The 27,000-nt window shown below is 36.4% G+C and overlaps 1 protein-coding gene across 1 annotated transcript in view; it reads left to right on the top strand.

Annotated features, from left to right (window-relative positions):
• The first annotated feature begins 4,952 nt into the window (after window positions 1-4,952).
• The window catches only part of DNAJC10 (DnaJ heat shock protein family (Hsp40) member C10), a 59,331-nt gene continuing 37,283 nt past the window's right edge, over window positions 4,953-27,000 (top strand). Inside the window, exons 1-9 of the mRNA XM_057744995.1 lie at window positions 4,953-5,199; window positions 5,742-5,792; window positions 6,717-7,066; window positions 9,543-9,708; window positions 11,244-11,294; window positions 17,037-17,119; window positions 17,371-17,502; window positions 18,081-18,174; window positions 19,226-19,303. Coding sequence (XP_057600978.1) covers window positions 6,851-7,066; window positions 9,543-9,708; window positions 11,244-11,294; window positions 17,037-17,119; window positions 17,371-17,502; window positions 18,081-18,174; window positions 19,226-19,303 — 820 coding nt within the window. The 5' untranslated portion in view covers window positions 4,953-5,199; window positions 5,742-5,792; window positions 6,717-6,850. The remainder of the gene's footprint in view (window positions 5,200-5,741; window positions 5,793-6,716; window positions 7,067-9,542; window positions 9,709-11,243; window positions 11,295-17,036; window positions 17,120-17,370; window positions 17,503-18,080; window positions 18,175-19,225; window positions 19,304-27,000) is intronic.

Genomic DNA, 27,000 nt, shown 5'->3' with positions numbered 1-27,000 from the left:
GAGTATAATTGCTTTACACTGTTGTGCTAGTTTCTGCTGTACAACAAAGTGAATCAGCTGTATTTATACGCATATCTCCATACCCCCTCCCTCTTGAGCCTCCTCCTCCCTCCCTATCCCACCCCTCTAGGTCATCACCAGTCATCAAGTTGATCTCCCTGTGTTATGCAGTTGCTTCCCACTAGCTAGCTATTTTACATTTGGTAGTATGTAAATGTCAATGCTACTTTCTCACTTTGTCCCAGCTTCTCCTTCCCCACCCCCTGCCATGTCCTCAAGTCTGTTCTCTACATCTGTGTCTTTATTCTTGCCCTGCCAATGAGTTCATCAGCACCATTTTTTTAGATTCCATATATGTGTGTGTTAGCATATGCTATTTGTTTTTCTCTTTCTGACTTATTTCACTCTGTATGACAGACTCTAGGTCCATCCACCTCACCACAAATAACTCAATTTTATTCCTTTTTATGGCTGAGTAATATTCCACTGTATATATGTGCCACATCTTCTTTATCCATTCTTCTGTTGATGGACATTTACATAACCTAAATCTAATCATGAGGAAACATCAAACAAACCAAGAAAGGGGTACATCTACAAAATAACTGGCCTATATTCTTCACAAGTATCAAGGTATTAAAAGTCAAGGAAAAATTGAACTGTTTCTAATTAAAGGAGTCTAAGGAATTATGACAACTAAATGAAACAAGTAGCTCTGTGCTGGATCCTACAATGACATTATTGGGACAACTGGCAAAGCCTACAAGGAATATAAGGATTACATAGTAGATTAGATGGCAATAATGTCTTAGTGTTAATTCTCTGACTTTGATGATTGTGTTGTGGGTATATAGGAGAATGTCCTTGTTTGTAAAAAACACACACCACAGTTTTGAGAAATAATGGGAAAACATGTCAGCTACTTACTCTCAAATGGTTGAGGAAAACAAAGTTATTTGCACTATACTTTGAATTTTTTTGTAACTTTGAGATTGTTCCCAAGTTTTTAAAAGTAAAATAACAATAACGATGATGATGATGATATTCCACCATCTAAAACTTGTCTGTGACTTCCTACTGCTCTTAGGAAAAAAGATGCGTATAATTAAAATGAACCATTTAAGATGTTGCGTGATCTTGTCCCTGTGTACTTTACCAGTGTCATACTGTTGACTCTCTCCTTTAGGCTTACTGCGTTGTTGTTCTTTTAGTTCTTCAAACAACCCATGGACTTTTGAAGTACGAAGCCCATGCACTTGCTCTTCTCTCTGCCTAAAACAATCTCTAATTCCTTGCCCATATACATTAAATTTTCTTTTTTTATTTTATTTTGGTGATACATTTTCAAAACCTTTGCCCCACAAAGGTCAGTTCCCCATTATTTATTCTCACAGCACTGTGTATTTTCCCTTTATAATTATAGATTTGCTTGAATAAAAGATTAACATGTCCTCATTATCCTAGTTCTTTGCGGCAGAGTTATACCTTTGCTTACCACACCATCCCAAGGACCTAGCCCAGAGGACAATAAACAATATCGATGAATACATGAGCTGTTTAAGATCAATCCATTCACCAGGGCCCTTGACTCTCTCCTATATCTGCAGCCTCCCTCTCTTTTTTGGCTCCAACCCAACTTTTAAATATGTTCGAGTCTTTTCATGCCTAAAGCATTTCCTCTCTTGAATCCACATCCTCCTTGTATTGCAGAAAGTTTACTTGCTTCTCTCTTCATACAAACTTTCAATAGATTCCTATAGACTTACAATTTCCATTTCCTCAGCTCCCATCCAATCTCTAGTCTGCTGCAATCTAGCTTCCACCCTTACCACCCGCGAAGATTGTGCTTTCTGTGGGTGGCTATAACCTCCTAACTGCCAGACCCAATTAACAAGTTTTAGTCAGTATCTTACCTAAACCATTCTCAGTAACTTCCTTGATGTTTAGTTCTTTTTGAATATATCTAATCAGCTCATTTTTTTACTCCTTGATGAGCTCTTCTTTTTCAGATCACTTTTCAAATTAATTTGTTTTATTCAAAAAAATATTTATTTAGTACCTACCATATGCCAGGAAGAGCTGAGAATACAACCGTAACTAAAACAGACAAAAATGCCTGTCTTTTGTGGAGCTTACATTTTTCTTTTTTCTTTTTTTAAATTAAAGTAGAATACACATGCAGCATTATATTAGTTTCAGGTGTACAACATAATGATTTGATATTTGTATATATTGTGAAATGATCACCACAATAAGAATTTTACAGAATTTTATTCTTGTGATAAGCACTTTTAAGATCTACTCTTTTAGCAACTTTCAAATATGCAATACAGTGCACATTACATCCCTGGGACTTATTTATTTTATAACTGGAGGTTTGTACCTTTTGATTCCTTTCTGCATTTCACCAACCCTCCTACTCCCAGCCTCAGGCAATCACCAATCGTTTCTCTGTATCTATGAGCTTGGTTTTTTGTTTTGAGGGGTTTTTTTAGAATGCACATATAAGTGAGATCATACAGTATTTGTCTTTCTCTGCCAACTTATTACTCGTAGCATAATGCCCTCAAAGACCATTCATGTTGTCCCAAATGGCAATATTTCATTCTTTTTTATGGCTGAATAATATTCTACTATATATATATTTTTTCTTATCTAGTCATACTTCAAAGGACATTTAGGCTGTTTCCATATCTTGGCTATTGTAAATAATGTTGTAGTGAACATATTAATGCATATATCATTTCTAATTAGTGTTTTCATCTTCTTCTGATAAATACCCAGAAGTAGAAGTGCTGGATCACATGGTAGTTCTATTTTTAGCTTTTTGAGGAACCCGCATACTGGTTTCCATAGTGTCTAATCCAGTCTAGATTCCCACAAACAGTGCACAAGGGTTCCCTTTTCTCGGTATCCACTCCAGCACTTGTTATCTCTTATCTTTATAGCAGTAGCCATTCTAACAGGTATGAGGCGGTATCTCATTGTGGTTTTGATTTGCATTTCCCAGATGATTATGCGACAGAGAAAAACCTTTGTATTCTATTACAAGTTAATCAATAAAGGGATGTTGCCTATAAGCTTAAATTAAACATAATGCCCATCTCTGGTAACCCTGCCTCCCAGGTAATGAGCATTAAGGTAAAACACCTTTGTATAGCTCACAGGAAACATCCTGACCAGGCCCACCTATGAATGACTGCAGGAAGGGAGAAATTAACACATACCCTCTGCAGGTTGACCAGAACCAGGAAATGTTTGACTTTACTCTCCTTTTAGTATAAAAGAAGCCTGAATTCTAACTCAGGTAAGATGGTTTTTTGGGACACAAGTCTGCCATCTTCTCGGCCTGTTGGCTTTCTGAATAAAATTACTATTCCTTGTCCCCCCAAACTGGTCTCTTGATTTATCGGCCTGTTGTGCAGCAAGAAGTATGACCCTGCTGTGTATCTTTATTTGGACATAATCTAGAAAACTTGAAATAGATATATCCAAATCAGAATCCTTTATCTTCTTCCCTAAACAGATATTCATTCAGTGAGTGGTACTCAGCCACCTAAACCAGAAGTTAACCTTAGATCCTTCCTCTCTTTTATCTCCCACATCCAACTAATCACCATTTCTTGCCAAATCTACTCTTTCTCTAATGTTCTCCTAACTCTTCTCCCTTTCTCCAGTCACGTCCCCTTTGTATTCACTCTCCCATAGCTACCAGAATGATCTAAAATACAATCTCAGCCCCTTATTTAAAAGCTTTAAGGAGCTTCCTCATTACCTAAAAGGTAGTCTATGTCTTCATCATGATGTAAAACCCACTGTAATCTGGCCCTTCCTTGATTCTCCAGTTTTCTTTTTTGCTCTTCAATTTCCTCTAAAGATCTTGGTGGTTCACAGTGTGGCATAATGATTAACATTACAGTCTTTGGAGCCAAGCTGCTCTATCATATATTTACCTTGGTTTCCTCAACTGTGAAATGGATCTAATAGTCTCAATCATATAAGAGTACTTGGAGGACTGAATTACATGTGTGCTTAGACCAGCTCCTGGCACTTATTAGCTACTATTACACCAGGCTGCTTCTAATATTTGTACCTTTGCTCTGGCTACTTTCTCATCTTTGGGCAATATGTTAGTTTAGCTATGGATCCTACGTGGTCATCATTTTTTTCACAAGCTGACATTTAATTTACTACACATGAAATTGTTACCAATTGCAACTTTTATTAGGGTTGATGTCACAAGCAGGCAGGCATCCTCTTCATCAGGATGTTTTCTCTTTTGGCAGTTGCAAATGCAGCTACTTCAATTGTTCTAGTTATGTTGCTGCAGATCAAAAATGCAGTTTCTATACCATATCATTTAGATGTAAAGGTGGGAGAGAGGAGTATGGCTAACTCTAGTTTCCCACTTGGTTGACTAGGAAGTCAGGCAATACTGTAGAATGTTCAAAGGTTTGTCATCCCCATACACTCATAAATATTTTTATTTCTTCCAAATTTCCTATTGCCTCTTCAACCCTCTAGACTGACACTGCTTTCAATGTCACTTCAGTTAAGTTCCCCTTGTGCCCCACCCACCCACCAGAAAAATCCTCTATAGCTCTGCCTTTCCCTTTAAGAAGAACAGGGTCACAGGGAAATTGCACTCCTAAACCCGCCCTCTGGGGGAGGGTGGGGGGGGTTGGTCCCATCACCACAGCAACGGGAGCCGGAAGGGGCGGGCTTAGTCGTCCAGCGTCCGGCCGGCGGCGTGCGCCTGCCGCAGTGGTGTGGGGGTGCGGGCTGCTTGGTTACCGCGTGTTCCTCAGCTCCGGGTTGGAGCCGGAGCCGGAGCCGCAGCCGGATTCCGCGCAGACGGCCACGTCAACCTAAACCTACACCGCCCGCCCCACCCCGCTGCGCCCGCAGGTCCTGAGGCGTGTCCTCCCAAGCAGCGCCCTCCACGCCTTTCCCACAATGCCCCGCGCCAGGCCCCGCCCCGGCTCGGCGAGGAGACCGCCGCGCGAGGAGCAGAGCGGAGCCGGCCGCGCTCGTCGCTGCCGGTGCGGCTGGTCCTACCCCGTACCGGGCGCGGCGGGCCCGCGGTCAGAGCGTGCGTGCTTGCTTCCCGCGCGCACAGCTTGTGTTTGGCCGAGTGGGGTCCGCCGCCGGCGCTGAGGATGGGGGCGTAGCTGCGGGAAACGACCCCGCCACACCGAGGTGGGCACGGGCCGGGGGCCGGGGCGCTGCTGGCGCTGGCGGCGGCCTGGGCCCTCCGGGAAGGGAGGGGCGAAATGCCTGTGTGCTGCAATCTGTCCTCTTCGTCCCCTACTGCTGGTTTATTGTGTTCTCGCGCCCATCCTCTTCCCTACTATCTACGCCACCATTCTTCCGCCCAGCAGTTCCCGGCTTTTTGCTCCAGTTTCTCACTTTAGCCTCAGTTATCCAGGTTCCTTTCTCCCTAATCCGGCCTGAGATTTCACACAGCAGCAACACCTGACAGTCTTCACCCAATGTCTCCATCTTTCCCCTCTCCCCGCAACCCATTCCGCAGTGGTGGCAGCTAGGAGATAGAATTGCATTTACCTGCAACACACCTGTCGCACAGCAAGTCAGGCACGCCCACGCGGACTGAGAGCCACCGCTAGGCAGGGAACAAAAATCACTGATCCCAAAGTGGTGGCTGAGAATATGTACTCTATTCTAAACGTTGTTTTCTAGTCTGGATGTTGTATTAATCTCCATCACTCTATTTTACAAAGGTTTTTTTCGTGGCGTGAAAAGAATTAGAAATGAACCAGAACCATTCACAGGTAAGGAGAAAAAAATTAAAATAGGCATTTAGGATTAAATGAAGAAAGGAGGAACTGAGAATAGTAGGAAGGTTAGATTTTTTCGAAGCATTGTGAGATGTTTGAAACTGTTGATAAAGTATACGGGTTTACCTGTGATCTGATTTTATTGTTACCCTACACAGGTGAGCATGTCTAAATAACTGATTACTCTTCTCCTTTTGTTTCTTTTTCTGTTTTTATTTATGCCAAATGTAAACTCTGCAATAAAATTACGATTAACTTGCAGTTATTCTGCTAGTTATATAAAATAGTAAATAAAATAGTAACTAAGATATAATATAAGCACCTTCTGAGAAAATTAAGGGGAAAAAAGTCTATGTAAGTTGTCTGTTACAGGGACATAAATTCACTCCTATTCTTGGACCGGTTATATGAAAAATACACACACACCCTTTGGAAGGATCTGGTGCTACTTTCTAGTACCCCCAAAGGATATTTACTACAAATGAAATTTTATTGAAATGAAAACTGAGTAGTCTTAAAGGGGTGAAGAAATAACGAAAAAGGAAGTAGATCAAAAGGGCCAAGCTTAAGCTGGGTAGGAGAAGGAAGGAAATAAATCACCACCCAAAAGCTCCCCCCCCTTTTGTTTTGGTGCCAGTAGAGCAGATTGCTGCATTTGTTTGTTTGTAAAGACAAGGTAGCTGCAACCACACTAGCTACCTTTTACCTTTATCTGCTATCTTGAGTGATCTTACAAATCTGGCTACCTAGATAATGGAAGCAGTGAAGGGGACCCCCAAAGAACAGAGCCTGAGGCACACACCCTGATTTGCCATTTACTGGAGATTGTGTTGCTGGCCATGTTATTTAATAAATGGTGTTATTGATGGGTTTGTTTTTTTATTAATGTATTTCAACTGCCTGATTTTCTCTCTTTAGATTAACATTTTAGGAAACAATTCGTGATGCCTGTTTCACCTTTGGAGTAATGTGGACAGAAGTTCTCAAATTTGCATATTACATCAACTGGAACCAGTGGCATTATCTTAATGTTCACTTAAGTCAGAACTTGTATGAGAAAAACAATGGGAGTCTGGTTAAATAAAGATAACTATGTCAGAGACTTGAAAAGGGTCATGCTCTGTTTTCTAATAGTGTATATGGCCGTTTTAGTGGGTACAGATCAGAATTTTTACAGTTTACTTGGCGTATCCAAAACTGCAAGCAGTAGAGAAATAAGACAAGCTTTCAAGAAATTGGCATTGAAGCTACATCCTGATAAAAACCCGGTAGGTAAAACTTTCTTTTAAACATATCTAATTAATGTGTTTTAGTAAGTTTTGATATGTTTTTAAATTATTTTAAATAAGTGCTCATAATGCTTAAGAACAATCACATATCAAAAATCATAATTCAACTTCTGCACTAAAAACAGAAGCAAAATGTTCTAAGTTAAGAAGAGTGTAAAGGAATGTCAATACCAAAAATGCAATTCTCTCAATTTGAAAGCTTGTTTCCAACAGTTACATTACAGATGTTAATCACAAAGCAGAATTAGTTTTCTTAGCAAAGCAGATTAAAATCAAGCATTTTAGAACAGTAACAGAAAAATTATTTGATTAGAACTTAGAGAGTATGTCTTGCTAAAAGTGGCAGTAACAGCTAATAATAGCATGTTTCAACTTTGTTTTCTCCCATGTGCAAGTCTGAGACCAGAGTCAGGAAGTATTATAAATTAAAACTTGAGAGCAGCCAGATCGAGTTAATTCCAATCATAAATATTTGATTATGTATCCTGTAATCTAATCTTTCAAAACTATGTTAGTTTTAATTCTTAAGGTATTTTTATCTCATTCATTTTTTTCTTAATGAGATTTGATATTCATTACGGAGAAGGATTTAATTATAATTTTCTGTTTCCTAGGTAGAATATTTTTTTACCGTTAACTTCAGTAACTGTAATTTTTTTTTAATCTTCTTATTTTTTTATTTTTGGCCGCATCACGTGGCTTGAGGTTTCTTCTCTGACCAGGGATTGAACCCAGGCCACCGCATTGAAAGCCTGGAATCCTAACCACTTTCAACCAGGGAAGTCCCTAGGTAGAATTTTAAATAGGATTATTTTATTTCGATTATATAAAGCTGAGCAATAAAATCAGTATTTCTCTAAATTGGTGATTAGTAATCTTTTCCTGAGATCTACATTCTATGTGTTTAGGATTTTCATTTTTTTCAGATTTTTCTTTAAAATTTCAGAATGTTATTTCTTTTACGATTATATATGAAAGATGGTAGACCATCTACAACTAAGTATTATTTAGATGAACGCATTCTTCAGAAAACATTCTATGAAACTAACAAATGTAACGTATCAATCCAGTTTTGAGTTGTTACTCTGATATTAGTTTTTATGTCATTATCTGATTGGGATACATTTCTTAAAGTATTGTTTTGCCTCAAATAGAAAAATAACCCACAAATTTCTTTCTGATTGTTTTAAGGGTAACACATAATATTTACAATATTAAGTGTTTCCAAGTGTTCAGTGTCAGTTTTTTTCTGTTGCATCTCTTAGAAGTAGTGACTTATATTGTATGACCACCTCTATCAATCTTTTGAGGCATCAGTTCTCATTTCTATTACTTTTTGTATTTTTTAAGATTGTAGTTCTTTAAAAATACTTTTTTACTTTTTTTATTTCAATGCATGATCACCCATTTCATATTGTACTACTGATCTCGGCAAGGCAGCATTGAGTAGTGACAAGAAGTGAGATCTTAATTTCCTGTCCAGGAATTGAATTTGGGTAGCCTGGATGAAACTTGGGTAGCCAGAAGTCCTAGCCACCAGACCAGCAAGGGCTAGAGGCTAGAAGCTATTTTTCCCTGGCTCTTGTCCCCAGTGAAAAATGTATTTTTCATGAAAACTAAAACTGTAAAAGCAGGTACAAAGTTTATTATTAGAGACATAGCGTAACAACAAGTGGGAGAGCACACAGAGAAACAGTTTGTTAAGACAGAAGCAAGGCAGAGATGTACACCTGGAGAAAAAGGGTGTGGGCGTCCCCCCTGATGAGGAGGAGCACTGTAAAGAGGCGGTTAAGTCATTTATATAGGGCAGTTTTTCCTGGTCTTTGTTTACCTTTGGCCAATTATCTGGGTTTCTTTTTTCACACCTGACCTGTCCTGGGACCCTCCCCATCATGTGTGTGCAACTTTTTTCCACCATGGATTTTAGCCCAGAGGCCTATGGGAGAAGCTTAGCATGACATATGAGGTGGTGTCCCCTCCTTTTTGACCTCCAGGGAGCCTTTTTGTGCATGTATAATGTCTCCCTTGTCCCAAGGTTGGGGAGTGTATGACTTCTTGATCTCTTAACAGGGTTTAGCCCCTCTCTGTCTCTGCCATAAAAGTGCTCAGTGTCCAGTTATTTACCCTATTCCTGTTGTTCTTTTTTATATCAAAGTGTAGATATCGAAATGTAGACAGGAGTCCGGTCATAAATATGTAGTCGTGGAGCCCATTTGTCTCTTGTCTCAGGAAATGTAAACAGGAGGCTGGTAATGAATGTCTGGCCTGGAGCTCATCTTTTTTTTTTGCCTCCTGTGATGTAAACAGGAGGCCAGTTGTAAATGTCTAGCCTGGAGCCCATCTATCTCCTACCTCACTACTCCTTATCTTGGTATCTATTCGCACAGAAATCTGGGGATTAAGTTAAATCGATTGTATATCTGAAACAAATATTATATCTAATATTTTTTAATAGAATAACCCAGATGCACATAGTGATTTTTTGAAAATAAATAGAGCATATGAAGTACTCAAAGATGAAGATCTGCGGAAAAAGTATGACAAGTATGGAGAAAAGGGACTTGCAGATAATCAAGAAGGAGGCCAGTATGAAAGCTGGAATTATTATCGTTATGATTTTGGTAAGATGATATGATACTCCTTAAGAAATTCTTGTTTATTCAAGTAAAATTAGAAAAGTAATTTTGTTTCACCACCTAGCTTATGTATAAGCTGTTATGTAGTTAATATGCGTCTCCTTGACACTCATTTTAATATAACATGGGAGTGGGATTCAAAAGGAAAGTCAAGTAGTATGTAGGTATCTATATCAATATGAAGGTGTTTTGGTCATAATCTTGTTAAATCCTTTTAAAATAAGGATTGCTATTTAATTTTTTAAAATATTTGTATTAGAAGTTAAATATTGAAGTCTTTCAATATTGTTGTAGCGTCATATTTTCCAAGGAAGACTAAAGTTTCCTTTAATAGTGGTCACCTCAGTAGAAATGCCATCCTTAATTAATGGTTTAAGGTATTGACAGGAATGAGAAGTGAGACGAGCAGAGAGAGTAAACAAGTTGAAGAGATCGAGGGAGGGGGAAAGTAAACACAGGTGTCAAGCAAAGAGGGAGCGTTCTGATACCCAGTAGCTCTCTTGGTCATTAATTAGCCTCAAATGCAGGCAGAGAGCTGAAGTATGCTTTTATCTTAGACTAAATAAAATATTTTCAGTTTGTATCTGGAGTATTTGTTTCTCAAGACTGACTTTTCAAATAGTATTTTCAGGTATATTTGCTATAGTTTGGTAGTCTACAACAAGTGTCAGCAATCTATATTTCACAGGCTAAGGCTGCCCTGCCACCTGCTTTTGTAATTAAAGTTTCATTGGAATACAGTTTTGCTCACTTATTTACATATTATTTTTCACACTTCAAGGGCAGAGTTGAATAGTTGTGACAGAAACCATATGTCCCACAAAATCTAAAATATTTACTAACCCCTGGTATATATCCATCACTAATATTTAGATATTTTATATAGTAATGAGAAACTTTCTCACATTGGTATTAATTATAATAAATAAAATTTATATTGTTAGCCTCTACATCTGCAAATATTCTGATTACATCAGACTTTTAACAATACAAAATATTTTTAAACGATAGCACATTAGAAAGAAAAAACATGCAGTCTGGAAGTGAATGAGGTCTGTGATCTAGTTAACAGAAATGTACTAGTGCCAGTTTCCTGGTATGTCACCATTAGGGGAACCTGGGTAAAAGGTAAATTGGAGTCTGAACTATTTTTACAATTTCCAGTAAATCTATAATTATTTCAAAATAAAGACTTTTCTTTTTTAGAACATAGTAGAAATCTTCTGTGGAGGTGAAATTGTGTGAATATTGTGAAGATCCCCCACCACACACATGCCCACCCACCCACACTCATGACAGTCTGTGTCAGGAAACTAATGTCTTTTGATAGTCTTTAAATATATCACCAATGGTATTATTTACTCTTTGCATTTCTCTTAGTGTGTTGCATATTCTTCAACTTGGAGATTTAGTATAGTAATCTGATTTTTGATGATTGAAACAAAAGTAACATTTTTATGTGATAATTTATTTTTATGATGAAGTTTTAATTTTACAATTTTATGTACTTTTAAAAATAGGTATTTATGATGATGATCCTGAAATCATAACATTGGATAGAAGAGAATTTGGTAAGTTTGTGGGTATATGATTTTCTAAAACTAGTTCAAGACTAGTCTCTTAACTAAAACTCTCAAGGACAAATGTATTTAGCATCTAGAAATTTTTTGAATTTTAGCAAGGTAATATGGTATATACTGTATTTTAAATAATGTTCTATAACCATAGTTGAGGTTTTCAGATAGTTTCTTTTATTGTCATCATCACCTCTCCTTTTTCAGATAGTTTCTTTAATTGTCATCATCACCTTTCCTTCCGTTATGTTAATGAAGTTCTATGACATTCCTGTGTGTTAGCTACAGTTATTCCTCTCATTTGGCAGTTGAGGAAATGAAACCAGTGCCAGCAACATCTTCAATGTTCTGTACATGTGTGTTTATGTATAATTGACATATTTGAAATAATGAACCAATATTCTTTTTTTTTCTGTTTTTTCACATTAGTAAAAAGTGTTTCTATTTGAGTATGTTATGTGAAAAGAAAGCCTAATACAAAATCGTATATGCAGTATTAATACAAATCATACAAAAGGTGCACACATATATACACACAGAATAAAAGCTAGATGAGAACAAAATACAAATATCAGCACTGGTAAAAAAAAAGTTCTTAGCAGAATGTGGATAGTATACTATTTTTTAAAAAGCAGTGTTTATGCAGCAAAATGCATAAGTATGTATACTAAATAAAGGAAGTAAAAATAATACAGAGCCCCCATATCAGTTCAGGATAGGTTTGTGTGCCAGGTGAGCTTCCTACAAACTTACAGAAATACTTCTGGTTTTAGAACTTTTGTATTTTAGAGTTTAGAATAAGTATGAGGTTATTTTTGGAAGCAGATTTAATATGATCTATGATTTGTGTGAAAATGGATTTAAAAATATATTTCTACTGCACTTTGCATTGCATTTTACAAAACCTTAGATTCTTATACTTGTAAACTTGTACACTTATAATAAAATATTCTTTTCTACTTCAAACCAATACATTTTATCTCAAATCATATTTCAACTTTATTTTGCTATGTTACAATCTCACTTAATTTAGAAAACTAAAATAGCATACTAGTTGCAAAATAAATGTATATAATTTCTCATATTACCATCATAAACAATGTGTTACACTCACTTGATTTTGTACAGTTCGTCCTAAGCAAGAATTGCATCATATTCTTATTTTCTACATCATGTTGGCAAGTTCAGGCCTACAAGGTAGCTATTCAGTACATTATTTTGTTAAAAGTCTTGTAGTGAACACTTAGCTGTGAGGAAAATGAATATCTTTACAAAGGAAATGGAAGAAAAATTGATTCACTTGTGTTGTTGGTAGACAGAACTGACACCCATGTCACAAGCTGACAGAATCATAACTTTTTGGCCTGTAGTTATGTGAACCTGTTGATTTTTCTGTGATTATTGTCTCGCATCTGCTAGTCCGTCAGTAAATATTTTGTGGTCCTGTGAGGCAGAAAACTTTGGAATTAGAGATAGAATTAGAGGAACTGAATAAAACCTGCAAGCCAACTAATCCATGAATCCATCCAGAATGAAAAACTTTCCTGATTGTTGTATTGCACATAGGTTCAAACTTTTTCAGATTTGTCATTATAGAAAAAAGGTTAAGAACTGCTAATAATTCATATAGAACTCCAAATAGTAGTTAAGAATAAATTAGTCACAAAACCTTAGAGACAATTTTTCAGAAGTAATTAACTGACATCGATGGGTTCGGTGCAAAGTTGCCAGTATTCAGTCTGAACTCTAATACTACGCTATGTGTAACTAGGCTAAGACAAGCTGATCCCTAAGTTTTAGTTGAAGAAGCTGAGGGAGGGTGATAAGGATGGAAAGTCGTATCAATCTGTGCTTTTGTAAATACCACATTCACCAATTTGATTGTGGGTATCTTATTACCAGTAGTTTCTATTGGTTTGGATTACTTAATCTGGTCTTTTGTGTAACTAATTATATAAATAATTGTGGATTTATTTCTAAGTTATGTATGTTCTCTTTCTCCAGAGAGGTTATGTTTTCTTCTGACTAGAGTCACTAACAATCTCAGATTAGCTTTATCCAAACAGAGATTGAAATAATTCAAAAGCTGAGCTTTGGACTTGCACAGGACTAGTGTCCTTCCAGTTCATCTTTATTTATAGGACCCTTCTCTACGTGTGCCCTGAACTCCATCTTTGTCCACCTAGTCTCATGAACGTATTGAAAGCGCTGCTCAGAATCTTGCCTATCAACTACCTCTTCTAGAGGTGGCAAATATTGGCCCCCTGATTTCTACCTCCTCCCATTCCTGGGCCCTGTAATTCCTCACTGCATTGGTAACTCTCTGATGCTTTCAACAGAAGTCTTCTGTATTTTGTCCAGTTCTGCAGTTGTAGTGGAAGAGTTAATCCAAATTACAAAGTTCACTTTTATCAGGATGAAATGTTCAGCTATAGTACAGAAGAGAAAATGTGATTAATAAACTTCACTTTGAAGTTCTTATCCTTCCCATTAAACATATGATGCACATTATCTTTTTATATATCACAGAAAAGTATTACATCATTATTAAAAACGAATTCTAGATAGTATCTACAGAAGCAGAGACCATCTTGTACTTAAGACTAGTCATTTTGAATAGTACCCACGCAATACTTGCATCCTTATGAGGACAAGCTCAAGAAATTAAAGAGGAACTCAAAGCACTTCTGCCTTTTTGTACATTTTTCTAGGCTAACAAGCTATTAGCTGTAATTGCATAGATATTAACAGACAGCTGTATCACATTTTGAAATATACTTGTTCTATTCTGGGTCACTGGGTTATACAGAAACGTCTCATTGAGCTTTGATAATATAGTATTAAAAATATTTTTAACAGTAGTGGGAACTGGGCAAATAACATAGAAGTACTCTATGACAAAGTACCAAGATGGGAGACGTTTTTTTTTTCCACTTTAAATAAAGTTTTGTATCAAATGCCATTATTTTTTTCTCTTCCAGTTTTATTGAGATATAACTGACATACAGCACTGTATAAGTTTAAGGTATACAGCATAATTTGACTTACATCCATCATGAAATGGTTATCAAAAGAAGTTTAGTAAATACTAGATACAGCATTAAAGAAGTAGAAAAACATTGTATTCTTGTAATGAGAACTCTCAGGATTTACTCTTAACTTTTGTATATGATATACAGCATTGTTTATTATATTTATAATGTTGTACATTACATCCCTAGTACTTACTTGTCTTGTAACTGGAAGTTTGAACCTTTTGACCACCTTCATGCAGTTACCCCTCTTCCCCTGCCTCTTGTAACCACAGATCTGACCTATGAGTTTGTTTTTGAAGTGTAATGACCTGTAACACCATGTTACTTGCTGTTACACAACATAGTGATTAGGCGTTTCTATACATTTCAAAATGATCACTACAGTAAATCTATTTATGATATGTCACCATACAAAGATATTACAAAGTTATTAACTATATTCCCCACACTGTACATAGCAGTCTCTATATGTGTGATTATTTTAAGTTGCTAATCTCATAAGTTCAAACTGATTTTAACAACTCTGAATTTTTACTCCCCTCACCAGCACATCTACTGATTTTGACATTATATTTTACATCCTTTTGTATGTTGCTTACTTATTGTGGATATCAATTATTTTACTACTTTTGTCTTTTAACCTTTATACTAGCTTTATACATGACTAACTACCTTTATTGTATATTTGACTCTTAACAATGAGATTTTTTTCCTTCCATAATTTTCATTTTTCTAGTTATGGCCTTTTAGTTTTCACTTAGATAAGTCCCTGTAACATTTCTTGTAAAGCTGGTTTCATGGATGAACTCTTTTAGCTTTTGCTTCTCTGTAAAACTTTTGCTCTGTCCTTCAAATCTTTTTTTTTAATTAATTTATAAATCAGGTGTGTTGGGTCTTTGTTGCAGCACACGGGCTTTTTCTAGTTGCGGCAAGCGGGGGCTACTCTTCATTGTGGTGTGTGGACTCCTCATTGTGGTAGCTTCTCTTGTTGTGGAGCATGGGCTCCAGGCACATGGGCTTCAGTAGTTGCAACACATGCGCTCAATAGTTGTGGCTTATTGGCTCAGTAGTTGTGGCACACAGGCTTAGTTGCTCCGCGGCATGTGGGATCTTCCTGGAGCAGGGATCAAACCTGTGTCCCCTGCATTGGCATGCAGATTCTTAACTGCTGTGCCACCTAGGAGGTCCTTGTCCTTCAAATCTTAATGAAAGCCTTGCTGGGTTGAGTCTTCTTGGTTATAGGTTTTTCCCTTTCATCACTTTAAATATATCGCAAAGATGTTCAAAGAACTTGGGAGAAGATTGAATGAACAGAGTGAGAAGTTAGAAGTTTTTGAACTAAGAGTTAGAAAATATAAAGGACATGAAACAGATGAAGAATGCAATAACTGAAATGAAAAATACACTAGAAGGAATCAACAGTAGATTAGTTGGTACAAAGGAATAGATCGGCAAGCTGGGAGACAGGGGAGTGGAAATCACTGAAGCGGAACAGGAAAATGAAAAAAGAATAGAAAGAAAGGAGGACAGTTTAAGGGACCTCTGGGACAACATCGTGTGAATTAACATTTGCATCATAGAGGTCCCAGAAGAAAGGGGTAGAGAACATATTCGTACCAGTTGATGGTCTAAGTCAGCATGGCAGTTATTTTGACAACCTAGGTCGAGTGGTCTATTTGTCAGACTTTCTAAACTTTGCCAAAGAACAGTTGATAAAATCCTAATGTATACACTTTGCCTGCCATGTGTGGTTTAACTATTTTCCCATAGATCTGTGTGTCTTGTAATTGAAATGTAGGTGAACATTACTGTGCATGTTACCAATTAATGTGAATCAGTTACACATATTTAGAATAGGTATGTTTTGATGTCTTGGTATAATTTATTATAACTTATGAAAACTTTCTTTAAAGATTACTGATAACTGATTTTGATATGGAATAGCATGGGAACTCCTTAACCAAAAGCAAATTGTCTTAACCTTTTTATCTTGGATGTTAGAGCACATCCTTACAATGATAAAATTTTTAAATGAATAAATTTTGTTTATATCAGATCCTGTTATAGATTAGATTATAATGTGTAGTATATTATTGGGTAGATATTATGTAGTGTTCAGATCTATTAGCAAATATTTATTCATGTTTTGAATTGTTAAAAACTTTGATCTAATATTTCAAATAATACAGTTTTCCAAGGAAAATGTCTTACTAAGAGCAAAGATTAGATTTAATCCCCATGGTCCTTACTATGTCATGTAGGTCTCTTCATTCTTTCAGAATCTGGAGTAGTTGTCAGAATTGATTGTGGGCTTAATCAATGCTGCAGATAGTAGAAGAAGAGCTTAAATCCTCTCTCTTGCTGTTTCTCTTCATTTCTCTCATCCACACAAACTGTCATGAGATTTGGCTGTTGCTTCATTTTGTTGCTTCCTTTCTTTTTATAGCTTCTTGGTGACATACATCATGCAGTTCAAGGCCGCTTCTTATTCAAGTAGGGCTTGGAAGAGTTAAAAAAAAAAGGTATTAGTTTGACAGTTGAAATAGTATCTTTTCTTCGTATAGAAAAAATTATACAGAAAATGATAAAGGCAGTATGAAAAACGTGACTTTTTTTTCATTCTGATCTCAAGGAAAATTTTTAACTAAAGTATGTACAAAATTAGGAAATAATTCTAAGTTGTTTCGGTTTTATGTATTTTTAGATGCTGCTGTTAATTCTGGAGAACTGTGGTTTGTGAACTTTTACTCCCCAGGGTGTTCACACTGCCATGATTTAGCTCCCACAGTATGTATTTTTTACATCCTGATTATTAAAATTTTACTATTTACAATTAATCTGTTATTTGAGGCTTTTTTAAAAATATGTTAGGGTTATTTCTATTGGTAGTAATTATAACTGTCAGAAACAACTATTATATTTTTTCATGTGTATATGGTTTTATTTCCTGAATGTATTCTCCTTTAAGAAAGTGTAGCTTGAAGAATGTTCAAGGAAAGATAAATGACCTTTCAGAGATACTTTTTTTTTCCTCATAGTGGAGAGACTTTGCTAAAGAAGTAGATGGATTGCTTCGAATTGGAGCTGTTAATTGTGGCGATGATAGAATGCTTTGCCGAATGAAAGGAGTCAACAGTTATCCCAGTCTCTTCATTTTTAGGTCTGGAATGGTAAGAGATAAAAATTGGCATTTTTTTTTTTTTTTAATTGATAGAACATTATAACAAGGGAAATAACTAGAAAAAACACAGTATGTGAATTTGTAGAATCTTTTGGTTTTTAAGTCTTATTTTAGGTGCCATCTAACTATAAGTCATAATAAACATTTTTGATTATACTATGAATACTTTTAGATGCCATTACTTTGACTTTGTTCTATTTCAAAATTAAATGTTTGCCAATTTCAGTTTCTGTCTTAACATAATGTTAACCAATATTCATGTTATACGTTATAATTTACAAAGTATTTTACAGGTATTTTCTCTCATTGAATATAAAGTTCTGATTTCCCTTTATTTCCCCAGTGTTAAGCGATAAAACTGAAACTAAAACCATTATAAATAGTATTATTCAAATGTCTGACATGGAATATGTGCAGTCAAGATTCTTATTAGCATGTCATTTAGAAATACACTGTACTATTGAGAGACAGATCTTACTTATTCAAAATAATGGAAAATAAAGGTATTTGGTATCAGTTTTTTAAAAAAAGTAAAAGATGTTCCTCTTTTTATTAATAAAAAAATAGGCTGCAGTGAAATACCATGGAGACAGATCAAAGGAAAGTTTAGTGAATTTCGCCATGCAGCATGTTAGAAGCACAGTGACAGAATTATGGACAGGTAATTTTGTTTTCATAATTCGCTTGATTTTTCAAGGATACTTTGAATTGGTATTTTAAGTTTTTTAGTGGCAGTGTTACTGTTCTAGTCATAATATTGACATTTTAAAATATCTTTTCCATGCTTCTTAGAAAGGAATTGTGTCATTTGTTCTGAGCTCTACTAAGTAGTAAGCATTTAATAAATTAATTATATTTATATAGAAACTAAAACAGTTTTTATGTAGGACATGGATATGAGGTGGGGCTAGGTGAAAAGTCAACTTTGAAAGTGCAACTAAATATTTAGTAAACCATTTTACTGCTTTCATAAGTATACTACATCAGGCAGTAAATTCATGCCTATTCAGTTTAATTTTGAAGTTTAAAAACTTCTAATCTTAGGCTTTTAATTCACCAAGTAACTTTAGGTGGGTTATTTAATTACTCTGTACTACCCATGAAATAATAGTATTTACTTCTAAAGGGATGCTCATATCATTCATTGAATCCATTTATGTCTCTGAAACTATCTAGGGCTGCAATAATAAACTATATAATCCCTGCCTTCTAGGACCCCATTAGTAAACCATTAAAATGCAATGTAGTAACTCTTATGATAGAGGTAAGCTTAGGGAAGCATGAAGGATATGAAAGAACTCAGGTGGGGAAAGGAGGGAGGGTTAGGAATGAGGTCAGATCCAATCTGTCTTGAAAGTGAAGAGGAAGCCTTAAAAGGTCACTGTATTTGGGAAACTGGCAATATTTCATGAATCTAACAAAAAGATGGGTAATGGAAAGAATATGGCTGGCTGAATGTGTAGACAAAGCTCAGATTACAAGGAGCCTTACTTGCCAATTTGAGTTTCTTAATGAAATAATGAATTTAGATTTTATGTGATTAAAAAACAAATAGTGAAGGAATTTGACATGCTCAAGAGGAGTTTTAGGAATCCTGAAAACTACTCAGAGTGGATTGGAAATGGGCCAGATTAGAAGGGAAAACCCATTTGGAAAATGGTTCCCATTATGGAGGGATAAGTGATCAGAAATTTTCTTTGTTTTCTCTTAAGGAAATTTTGTTAACTCCATACAAACTGCATTTGCTGCTGGTATTGGCTGGCTGATCACTTTTTGTTCCAAAGGAGGAGGTAATCTTATTTGTTATTTTGTTATGATGAAGAGACCATGACATTTGATTTTTAGGTGATAGTCTTTTTCCCTAATTTTATTGAGATATACTTGACATAGAATATTCTGTAACTTTAAGGTGTACAATTTGTTGATTTGAAACACTTATATGTTACAAAATGATGACCGCCAGAACATTAGCTAACACCTCCATCCCGTCATCTATTTACCATTAGAGTAAGAACATTTGAGATCTACTCTTTATTATTTTATACATGAGAGGTTATAAAGTTATTAATTTCCTTTTTTTTTTTTTTGAAGTTGAAGTATATGTATACAATATTGTGTTAGTTTCAGGTGTACAGCATAGTGATTCAGTTTGGTTTTTTTGTGGAATATATTCTGTTATAGTTTATTACAAGATATTGGGTATAATTCCCTGTACTATTCAGTAAATCCTTATTGCTTATCTATTTTATGTATAGTAGTTTTTATCCATTAATCCCACACTCTTAATTTGTCCCTTCCTCCCTCTCTCTCCCCTTTGGTAACCATAAGTTTCTTTTCTGTGTCTGTGAGTCTGTTTCTGTTTTGTATTATATAGATTGGTTTGTATTATTTTTTAGATTCCACTTGTAAATATCATATATTTGTCTTTCTCTGGCTGACTTATTTCACAAAGTGTAATATCCTCTAGATCCATCCATGTTGCTGTAAATGGCAATATTTCATTATTTTTGTGGCTGAGTAATATTCCATTGTATCCATACCACATCTTCATAAGCCGATTGTATGTTGATGGGCACTTGGGTTGTTTCCATGTCTTGGCTATTGTAAATAGTGCTGCTATGAACATTGGGGTGCATATATCTTCTCAAGTTAGAGTTTTTGTCATTTCCAGGTACATACCCAGCAGTGAAATTTCTGGATCATATGATAACTCTATTTTTAGTTTTTCCATGGAACCGCCATACTGTTTTCCATAGTGGCTGTATCAGTTTACATTCCCACCGACAGTGTAGCAGGGTTCTCTTTTCTCCACACCCTCTCCAGCATTTGTTATTTGTAGACTTTTTAATGATGGCCGTTCTGACTGGAGGTGGTACCTCATTGTAGTTGTGATTTGCATTTCTCTAATAATTAGTGATATTGAGCATCATTTCATGTGCCTGTTGGCCATCTGTATTTTTTCTTTGGAGAAATGTCTCTTTATATCTTCTGCTTATTTTTTGATTTGGTTTGATTTTTTTTGTTGTTGAGTTGTATGAGCTGTTTGTGTATTTTGAAAATTAAGCCCCTGTTGGTTGCATCATTTGCAAATATTTTCTCCAATTCTGTAGGTTGTCTTTTTGGTTTTGTTTATAGTTTCCTTTGCTGTGCAAAAGCTTGTAAGTTTGATTAGGTCCCATTTATTTATTTTTGGTTTTGTTTTTATTGCCTTGGGAGACTGACCTAAGAAAACATTGGTATGATTTATGTCAGAAAATGTTTTGCCTGTGATTTCTTCTAGGAGTTTTATGGTGTCGTGCCTTATGTTTAAGTCTTTAAGCTGTTTTGAGTTCATTTTTGTGTATGGCGAGAAGGCGTGTCTTAACTTCATTGATTTATATGTGGCTGTCCAACTTTCCCAACACCACTTGCTGAAGAGACTGTCTTTTCCTCATTGTTTATTCTTGCCTCCTTTGTTGAAGATTAATTGACCGTAGGTGTGTGGGTTTATTTCTGGGCTCTCTGTTCTGTCCCATTGATCTATATGTCTGTTTTTGTGCCAGTACCACACTGTTTTGATTACTGTAGCTTTGCAGTATTGTCTGAAGTCTGGGAGGATTATGCCTCCTACTTTGTTCTTTTCCTTCAGTATTGCTTTGGCAATGCTGGGTCTTTTATGGTTCCATACGAATTTTAGGATTATTTGTTCTAATTCTGTGAAAAATGTCATGGATAATTTGATAGGGGATTGCATTAAATCTGTAGATTGCTTTGGGTTGTATTGGCATGTTAACAATATTAATTATTCCAATCTAGGAGCATGGGATATCTTTCCATTTTTTTGAATCATCTTCAGTTTCCTTTTTTAATGTTTTATAGTTCTCATCGTATAAGTCTTTCACCTCCTTGGTCAGGTTTATTCCTAAGTAGTTTACTTTGCTGGTGGTGGGGGGGAGGTGAATTTAAAAAGTCTTGTTTTTTTACATTCCCTTACTGTTATTATTTCATTGTTGGTGTGAAGAAATGCAACCAATTTCTGTATGTTAATCTTGTATCCTGCTACCTTGCTGAATTCGTTTATCACTTCTGGTAGTTTTTGTGTGAAGTCTTTAGGGTTTTTTTATATATAGTATATCATCTGCATACAATGACGATTTTACCCCTTCCTTTGCAATTTGGATACCTTTTATTTCTTTCTCTTATCTAATTGCTGTGGCTAGGATTTCCAATAGTATGTTTAATAGAAGAGGTGAGAGTGGGCATCCTTGTCTTGTTACAGATTTTAGTGGTAATGCTTTCAACTTTTCACCGTTGAGTATTATATTGGCTGCAGGCTTATCATAAATAGCTTTTACTATCTTGAGATATGTTCCCTCTGTACCCACTTTGGTAACAGTTCTTATCATGAATAGATGTTAAATTTTGTCAAATGCTTTTTCTGCATCTGTTGAGATGATCACGTGGTTTTTGCCTTTTCTTTTGTTGTGTGGTGTATCACATTGATTTGTGTTTGTTGAACCATCCTTGTGAAAGTAGGATGAATCCCACTTGGTTGTGGTGTATGATCTTTTTCATGTGTTGTAGGATTCAGTTTGCTAATGTTTTGTTGAGGATTTTTCCATCTATATTTATCAAAGATGTTGGCCTGTAATTTTCTTTTTTGTTGTGTCTTTGTCTGGTTTTGGTACCAGGGTGATGGTAGCTTCATAGAATGTCCTTGACAGTGTTCCCTTCTCTTCAGTTTTTTGGAAGAGTTTGAGAAGGATTGGTATAAATTCTTCTTTGTATGTTTGGTAGAAGCTGTCTGGTCCTGGACTTTTGTTTGTAGGGAGTTTTTTAATTACAAATTCTCTTTCACGTCTAATGATTGGTCTTTTCAAATTATGTATTTCTTCTTGATTCAGTTTTGGTGGGCTGTGTGTTTGTAGAAACTTGTCCATTTCTTCTGGGGTGTCCAGTTTGTTGGCATGTAATTGTTCATAGTGTTACTTTATGGTTTTTTGTAACTCTGCAGTATCAGTTGAGATTTCTCCTTTTTCACTTTTTATTTTGTTTATTTGGATTCTCTCTCTTCTTGGTGAGCCTGGCCAGGGGTTTGTCTATTTCCTTTACCCTTTCAAAGAACCAGCTCTTGGTTTTATTGATTTTTTTTTTCTACTTTTTTAATCTGTATTTTATTTATTTCCTCTCTGATCTTTATTATTTCCTTCCTTCTGCTGACTTTAGGTTTTGTTGCTCTTCTTTTTCTAATTCTTTTAAGTGGTAGGTTAGGTTGTTTATTTGAGATTTTTCTGGTTTTTTGAGAAGGCCTATATCACTGTGACCTTCACTCTAAGAACTGCTTTAGCTGCATCCCAGAGATTTCATATGGTTGTGTTTTCATTGTCATTTCTCTCAAGGTATTTTTGAAGTTCCTCTTTGATTTCATCCTTGACCCATTGGTTTTTTAGTAACATGTTGTTTAGTCTGCGTGTAATTGCTTTTTTCTCATTTCTTTTTCTGTGGTTAATTTCTGGTTTCATGCCATTGTGATCAGAAAACATGTTTCAGATAATTTCTACCCTCTTAAATTTGTTGAGGCTTGTTTTTTGCCCTAGTATGTGGTCAGTCGTAGGGAATGTTCCATGTGCACTTGGAAAGAATGTGTATCCTGGGGTTTTTTTAATGTAATGTCCTAAAAATATCAGTTAAATCTAACTGTTCTGTTGTATTATTTAGGATCTCTGTTGCCTTATTGATTCTCTGTCTGGAAGATTTGTGCTTTAATGTGAGTGGATTGTTAAAGCTTCCTACTATCATATTCCTGTCAGTGTATCCCTTTATCTCTGTTGGTATTTGTTTTATGTATTTGGGTGCTCCTATATTAAGTGCATGTATGTTGACAAGTGTGAAGTTCTTTTCTTGTATTGATCCTTTTATCATTATATAGTGTCCTTGTTTATCTTTCTCTATGGCCTTTGTTTTAAAGTCTGTTTTATCTCATAGAAGTATGGTGACTCTCACTTTCTCATCATTTCCTTTTGCATGAAATATCTTTTTCCATCCCTTCACTTTCAGTCTGTGTTTGTCCTTTGCCCTACAGTGGGTCTCTTGTAGGCAGCATATTTTAGGCTTTTGTTTTTTTTAATCCAATCTTGATTGGAGCATTTTGTCCATTGACATTTAATTATCTCTAGATATGTATTTATTGCCATTTTAAGCCTTGTGTTCCCATTGATTTTATATTTCTTGTCTTTACTTTCCAGTTGTGATTTTCTCTTTCCTATAGTCTTCTTTTCTATCTGGGAATTGTTTTTTCCTTTGACCACATTGCATGGCATGTGGGATCTTAGTTCCTTGACCAGGGATCAGACCCATGCCCCCTGCAGATGAAGCATGGAATCTTAACCACCGGACTGCCAAGGAAGTCCCCTGAGACTTTATTCTAATGATCTCTCCTTCTATTCTAATGATAATCTTGTAGGGTAGAGTACCCTAGATTGTAAATTTTTCCCTTTCATGACTTTGAATATATCTTGCCACTGCCTTCTGGCCTGCAACGTTTCTGTAGTGAAATCAACTGATAGTCTTATAGGAGTTCCCTTGTAATTAACTCTGTTTTCCTCTTGCTGTCTTCCGAATTCTCTCTTTAACTTTTGCTATTTTTATTACCATATGTCTTAGTGTAGCTCTGTTTGGGGGTTTATCTTGTTTGGGACCCTCTGTGCTTCCTGTACCTGGATATCTGTTTCCTTCTTTAGGTTTGGGAGGTTTCCAGCCATAATTTCTTCAAATACATTTTCCATCCCCTTTTCTCTTTCTTCCCCTTCTGGTCCCTATTATGCATAGATTGGCACACTTTATATTGTCCCATAGGTCTCTTTTATTGCTCTTTTTTTAAATTTTTTTTCCATTTGGCTTTCTGTCTGCTGTCCTGATTGGGTGATTTCCATTATTCTGTCTTCCCGGTCACTTATTCTCTCTTCTGCACTATTCATTCTGTTCTTCATTGCTTTAGCCCAGCTTTCGTCTCAGCAAATGAGTTTTCTAATTTTTCTTGGTTCCTCTTTATATTTTCTAGTTCCTTTTTGCAGTACTCTGCATTTTTGTTGATAACCTTTCTTAATTCAGTATTTTTATTACCCCCTTTTTGAACTTAGTGTCTGTTAGACTGAAAAGGCTTATTTCATTATTTGTTCTTTCAGAGGAATGCTCTTGATTTTTTGACTATAAGTGGTTTCTTTGCTTCTTCATTTTACTTATATTTCTCTTACTCTGTGAATTTAGGAGAAACAATTATCTGCTGTGGTCTTGGAAGACTACTTATATGTGGGGGCATCCCTGTGTAGCTTGTGTGGGTTTAATTTGGCGTAGGGGCTGTTTTTAGTATAGATGCCTGTTGGCTCTTTCCTCAGCATGTGCTAGTCATTATCCCCTTGATAGGGGGTGTGCAGATGTGGTGGCTGGTGCCCGGTCCTGGAGTTCTCAGTGGTGGTGGCAGCTGAGACGCGCCAGGATGGGAGCAGAGGTGGCTCATGACCACTCCTAGGGCCGGGAGGGAGGCAGTGGCAGCCTTTGACCGACCCTGGCCTCTGGGCAGGCAGTGGTGGCTGCTTGCGACCTCCCCTGGAGCCCATGCAGGCAGTGTCCTGCCCTCTGTGAGGGCACACACAGGGCAAAAGGCTACAACCCGCATCCTGCCTCTCCCCTCACACACCTCCCAAATAATGGCAGCTGGCCTCTAAAGCAGCCCAGGCTTCCTGCATGTACAGCCATGGTCACACTGGATTCCTGCTCCCCCCAGGCTGTCTTCACAGCCAACCCTAGTCCTCTTCCCAGTTCTGATCTTCAAAACCTGAGTTCCAGCCCCTGCCCACACCTGCAAACGTGCACCTCAGGTGGCACTGACCACCTGTGCAGTTCTTCCTTCATTCTGGCTGCCGTAAACCAGCTGCTGCGCTCTGCTCCAAGTCGCTGAAGTGCCCCTTCCATCCTGGCCAGTCTTCCTGCCAGTGAGGGGGCTGGAACTGGAACTCTTTCACAGCTCCCTCTCAGAGGCACATGTCCTGTCTTGATTCCTTTCTCCTTTTTCTTTTTTCCTACCCGGTTACTTGGAGATTTTCTTGCCCTTTCAGCAGTGTGAGGTCTTATGGCAGTGTTCAGTAGATATTCTGTGAGAATCTTTCTACATTTAGATGTATTTTTGATGTATTTGTGGGAGAAGGTAAGCTTCATGTCCTACTACTCTGCCATATTGATCACTCTCTCCTTAAAACCGTTTTGAATTTATGTTGGTATATGGTGTGAGGGAGTGTTCTGATTTCATTGATTTACATGTAGCTGTCCAGCTTTCTCAGTACCACTTGTTGAAGACTGTCTTTTCTCTATATTGTTGTCTCCTTTGTCATAGATTAATTGACCATAGGTGTGTGGGTTTATTTATTTCTGGGCTTTCTGTTCTGTTGATCTATATGTCTTTGTTTGTACTAATACCACACTGTTTGGGTTACTGTAACTTTGTAGTATATTCTGAAGTTGTGATGGGTTATGCCTCCAGCTTTGTTCTTTTTCCTCAGAATTGTTTTGGCAATTCTAAGTCTTTTGTGTTTTCATATAAATTTTAGGATTATTTGGTCTAATTCTGTGAAAAATGTAATGGTATTTTCACAGGGATTGTATTAAGTCTGTAGATTGCTTTGGGTAGTATGGCCATTTTAACAACATTAATTCTTCCAGTCCAAGAGCATGGAATATCTTTCTGTTTCTTTGAATCATCTTCATTTCTTTTACCAGTGTTCTATAGTTTTCAGCATGTAGGTATTTCACCTTCATGGTTATGTTTATTCTTAGGTATTTAATTTTTTTGATGAGATTTTAAGCAGGGTTTTTTTTTTTTAACTTTTATATTTTATTTTTAGTGTATAGAAACATGAAACGTTTCTGTATATTAATTTTGTATCTTGCAATCTTGCCATATTCCTTTATTAGTTTTTATACTTTTTGGTTGAAGACTTTAGGGTTCTCTGTATAGAGTATTGTGTCATCTGCAAAGGGTGACAGTTTTACCTCTTCCCTTCCAATCTGAATACATTTTATTTCTTTTCCTTGTCTGATTCCTGTGGCTAGGCCTTCCAATATTCTATTGAACAGAGGCGATGAGAGTGGGCATCTTTGTCTTATTCCTGAATTTAGAGGGAAGCCCTTTAGCTTTTCACCATTGAGTATTATGTTGGCTGTGCCTTTGTTGTAAACGGCCTTTATTATGTCGTAATATGTTCCCTGTACACCCACTTTGGTGAGAGTTTTTATCATGAATGGATGTTGAATTTTGTGACATGCTTTTTCTGCATCTATTGAAATGATCATGTGATCATGTGGTTTTTGTCTTTCCTTTTGTTAATATAGTGTATCATATTGCTTGATTTGCATATGTGGAACCATCCTTGTGACCCTGGAATGAATCCAACTTGATCATGGTATATGATCCTTTTTAGGTATTGTTGGATTCAGTTTGCTAGTATTTTGTTGA

Source organism: Hippopotamus amphibius, chromosome 8, assembly GCF_030028045.1.
Source record: "Hippopotamus amphibius kiboko isolate mHipAmp2 chromosome 8, mHipAmp2.hap2, whole genome shotgun sequence".
In the NCBI taxonomy this organism is placed as follows: Eukaryota; Metazoa; Chordata; class Mammalia; order Artiodactyla; family Hippopotamidae; genus Hippopotamus; species Hippopotamus amphibius.
Note: the sequence above shows the minus strand (reverse complement) of the source record. Positions and strands in the feature narration are given on the sequence as shown.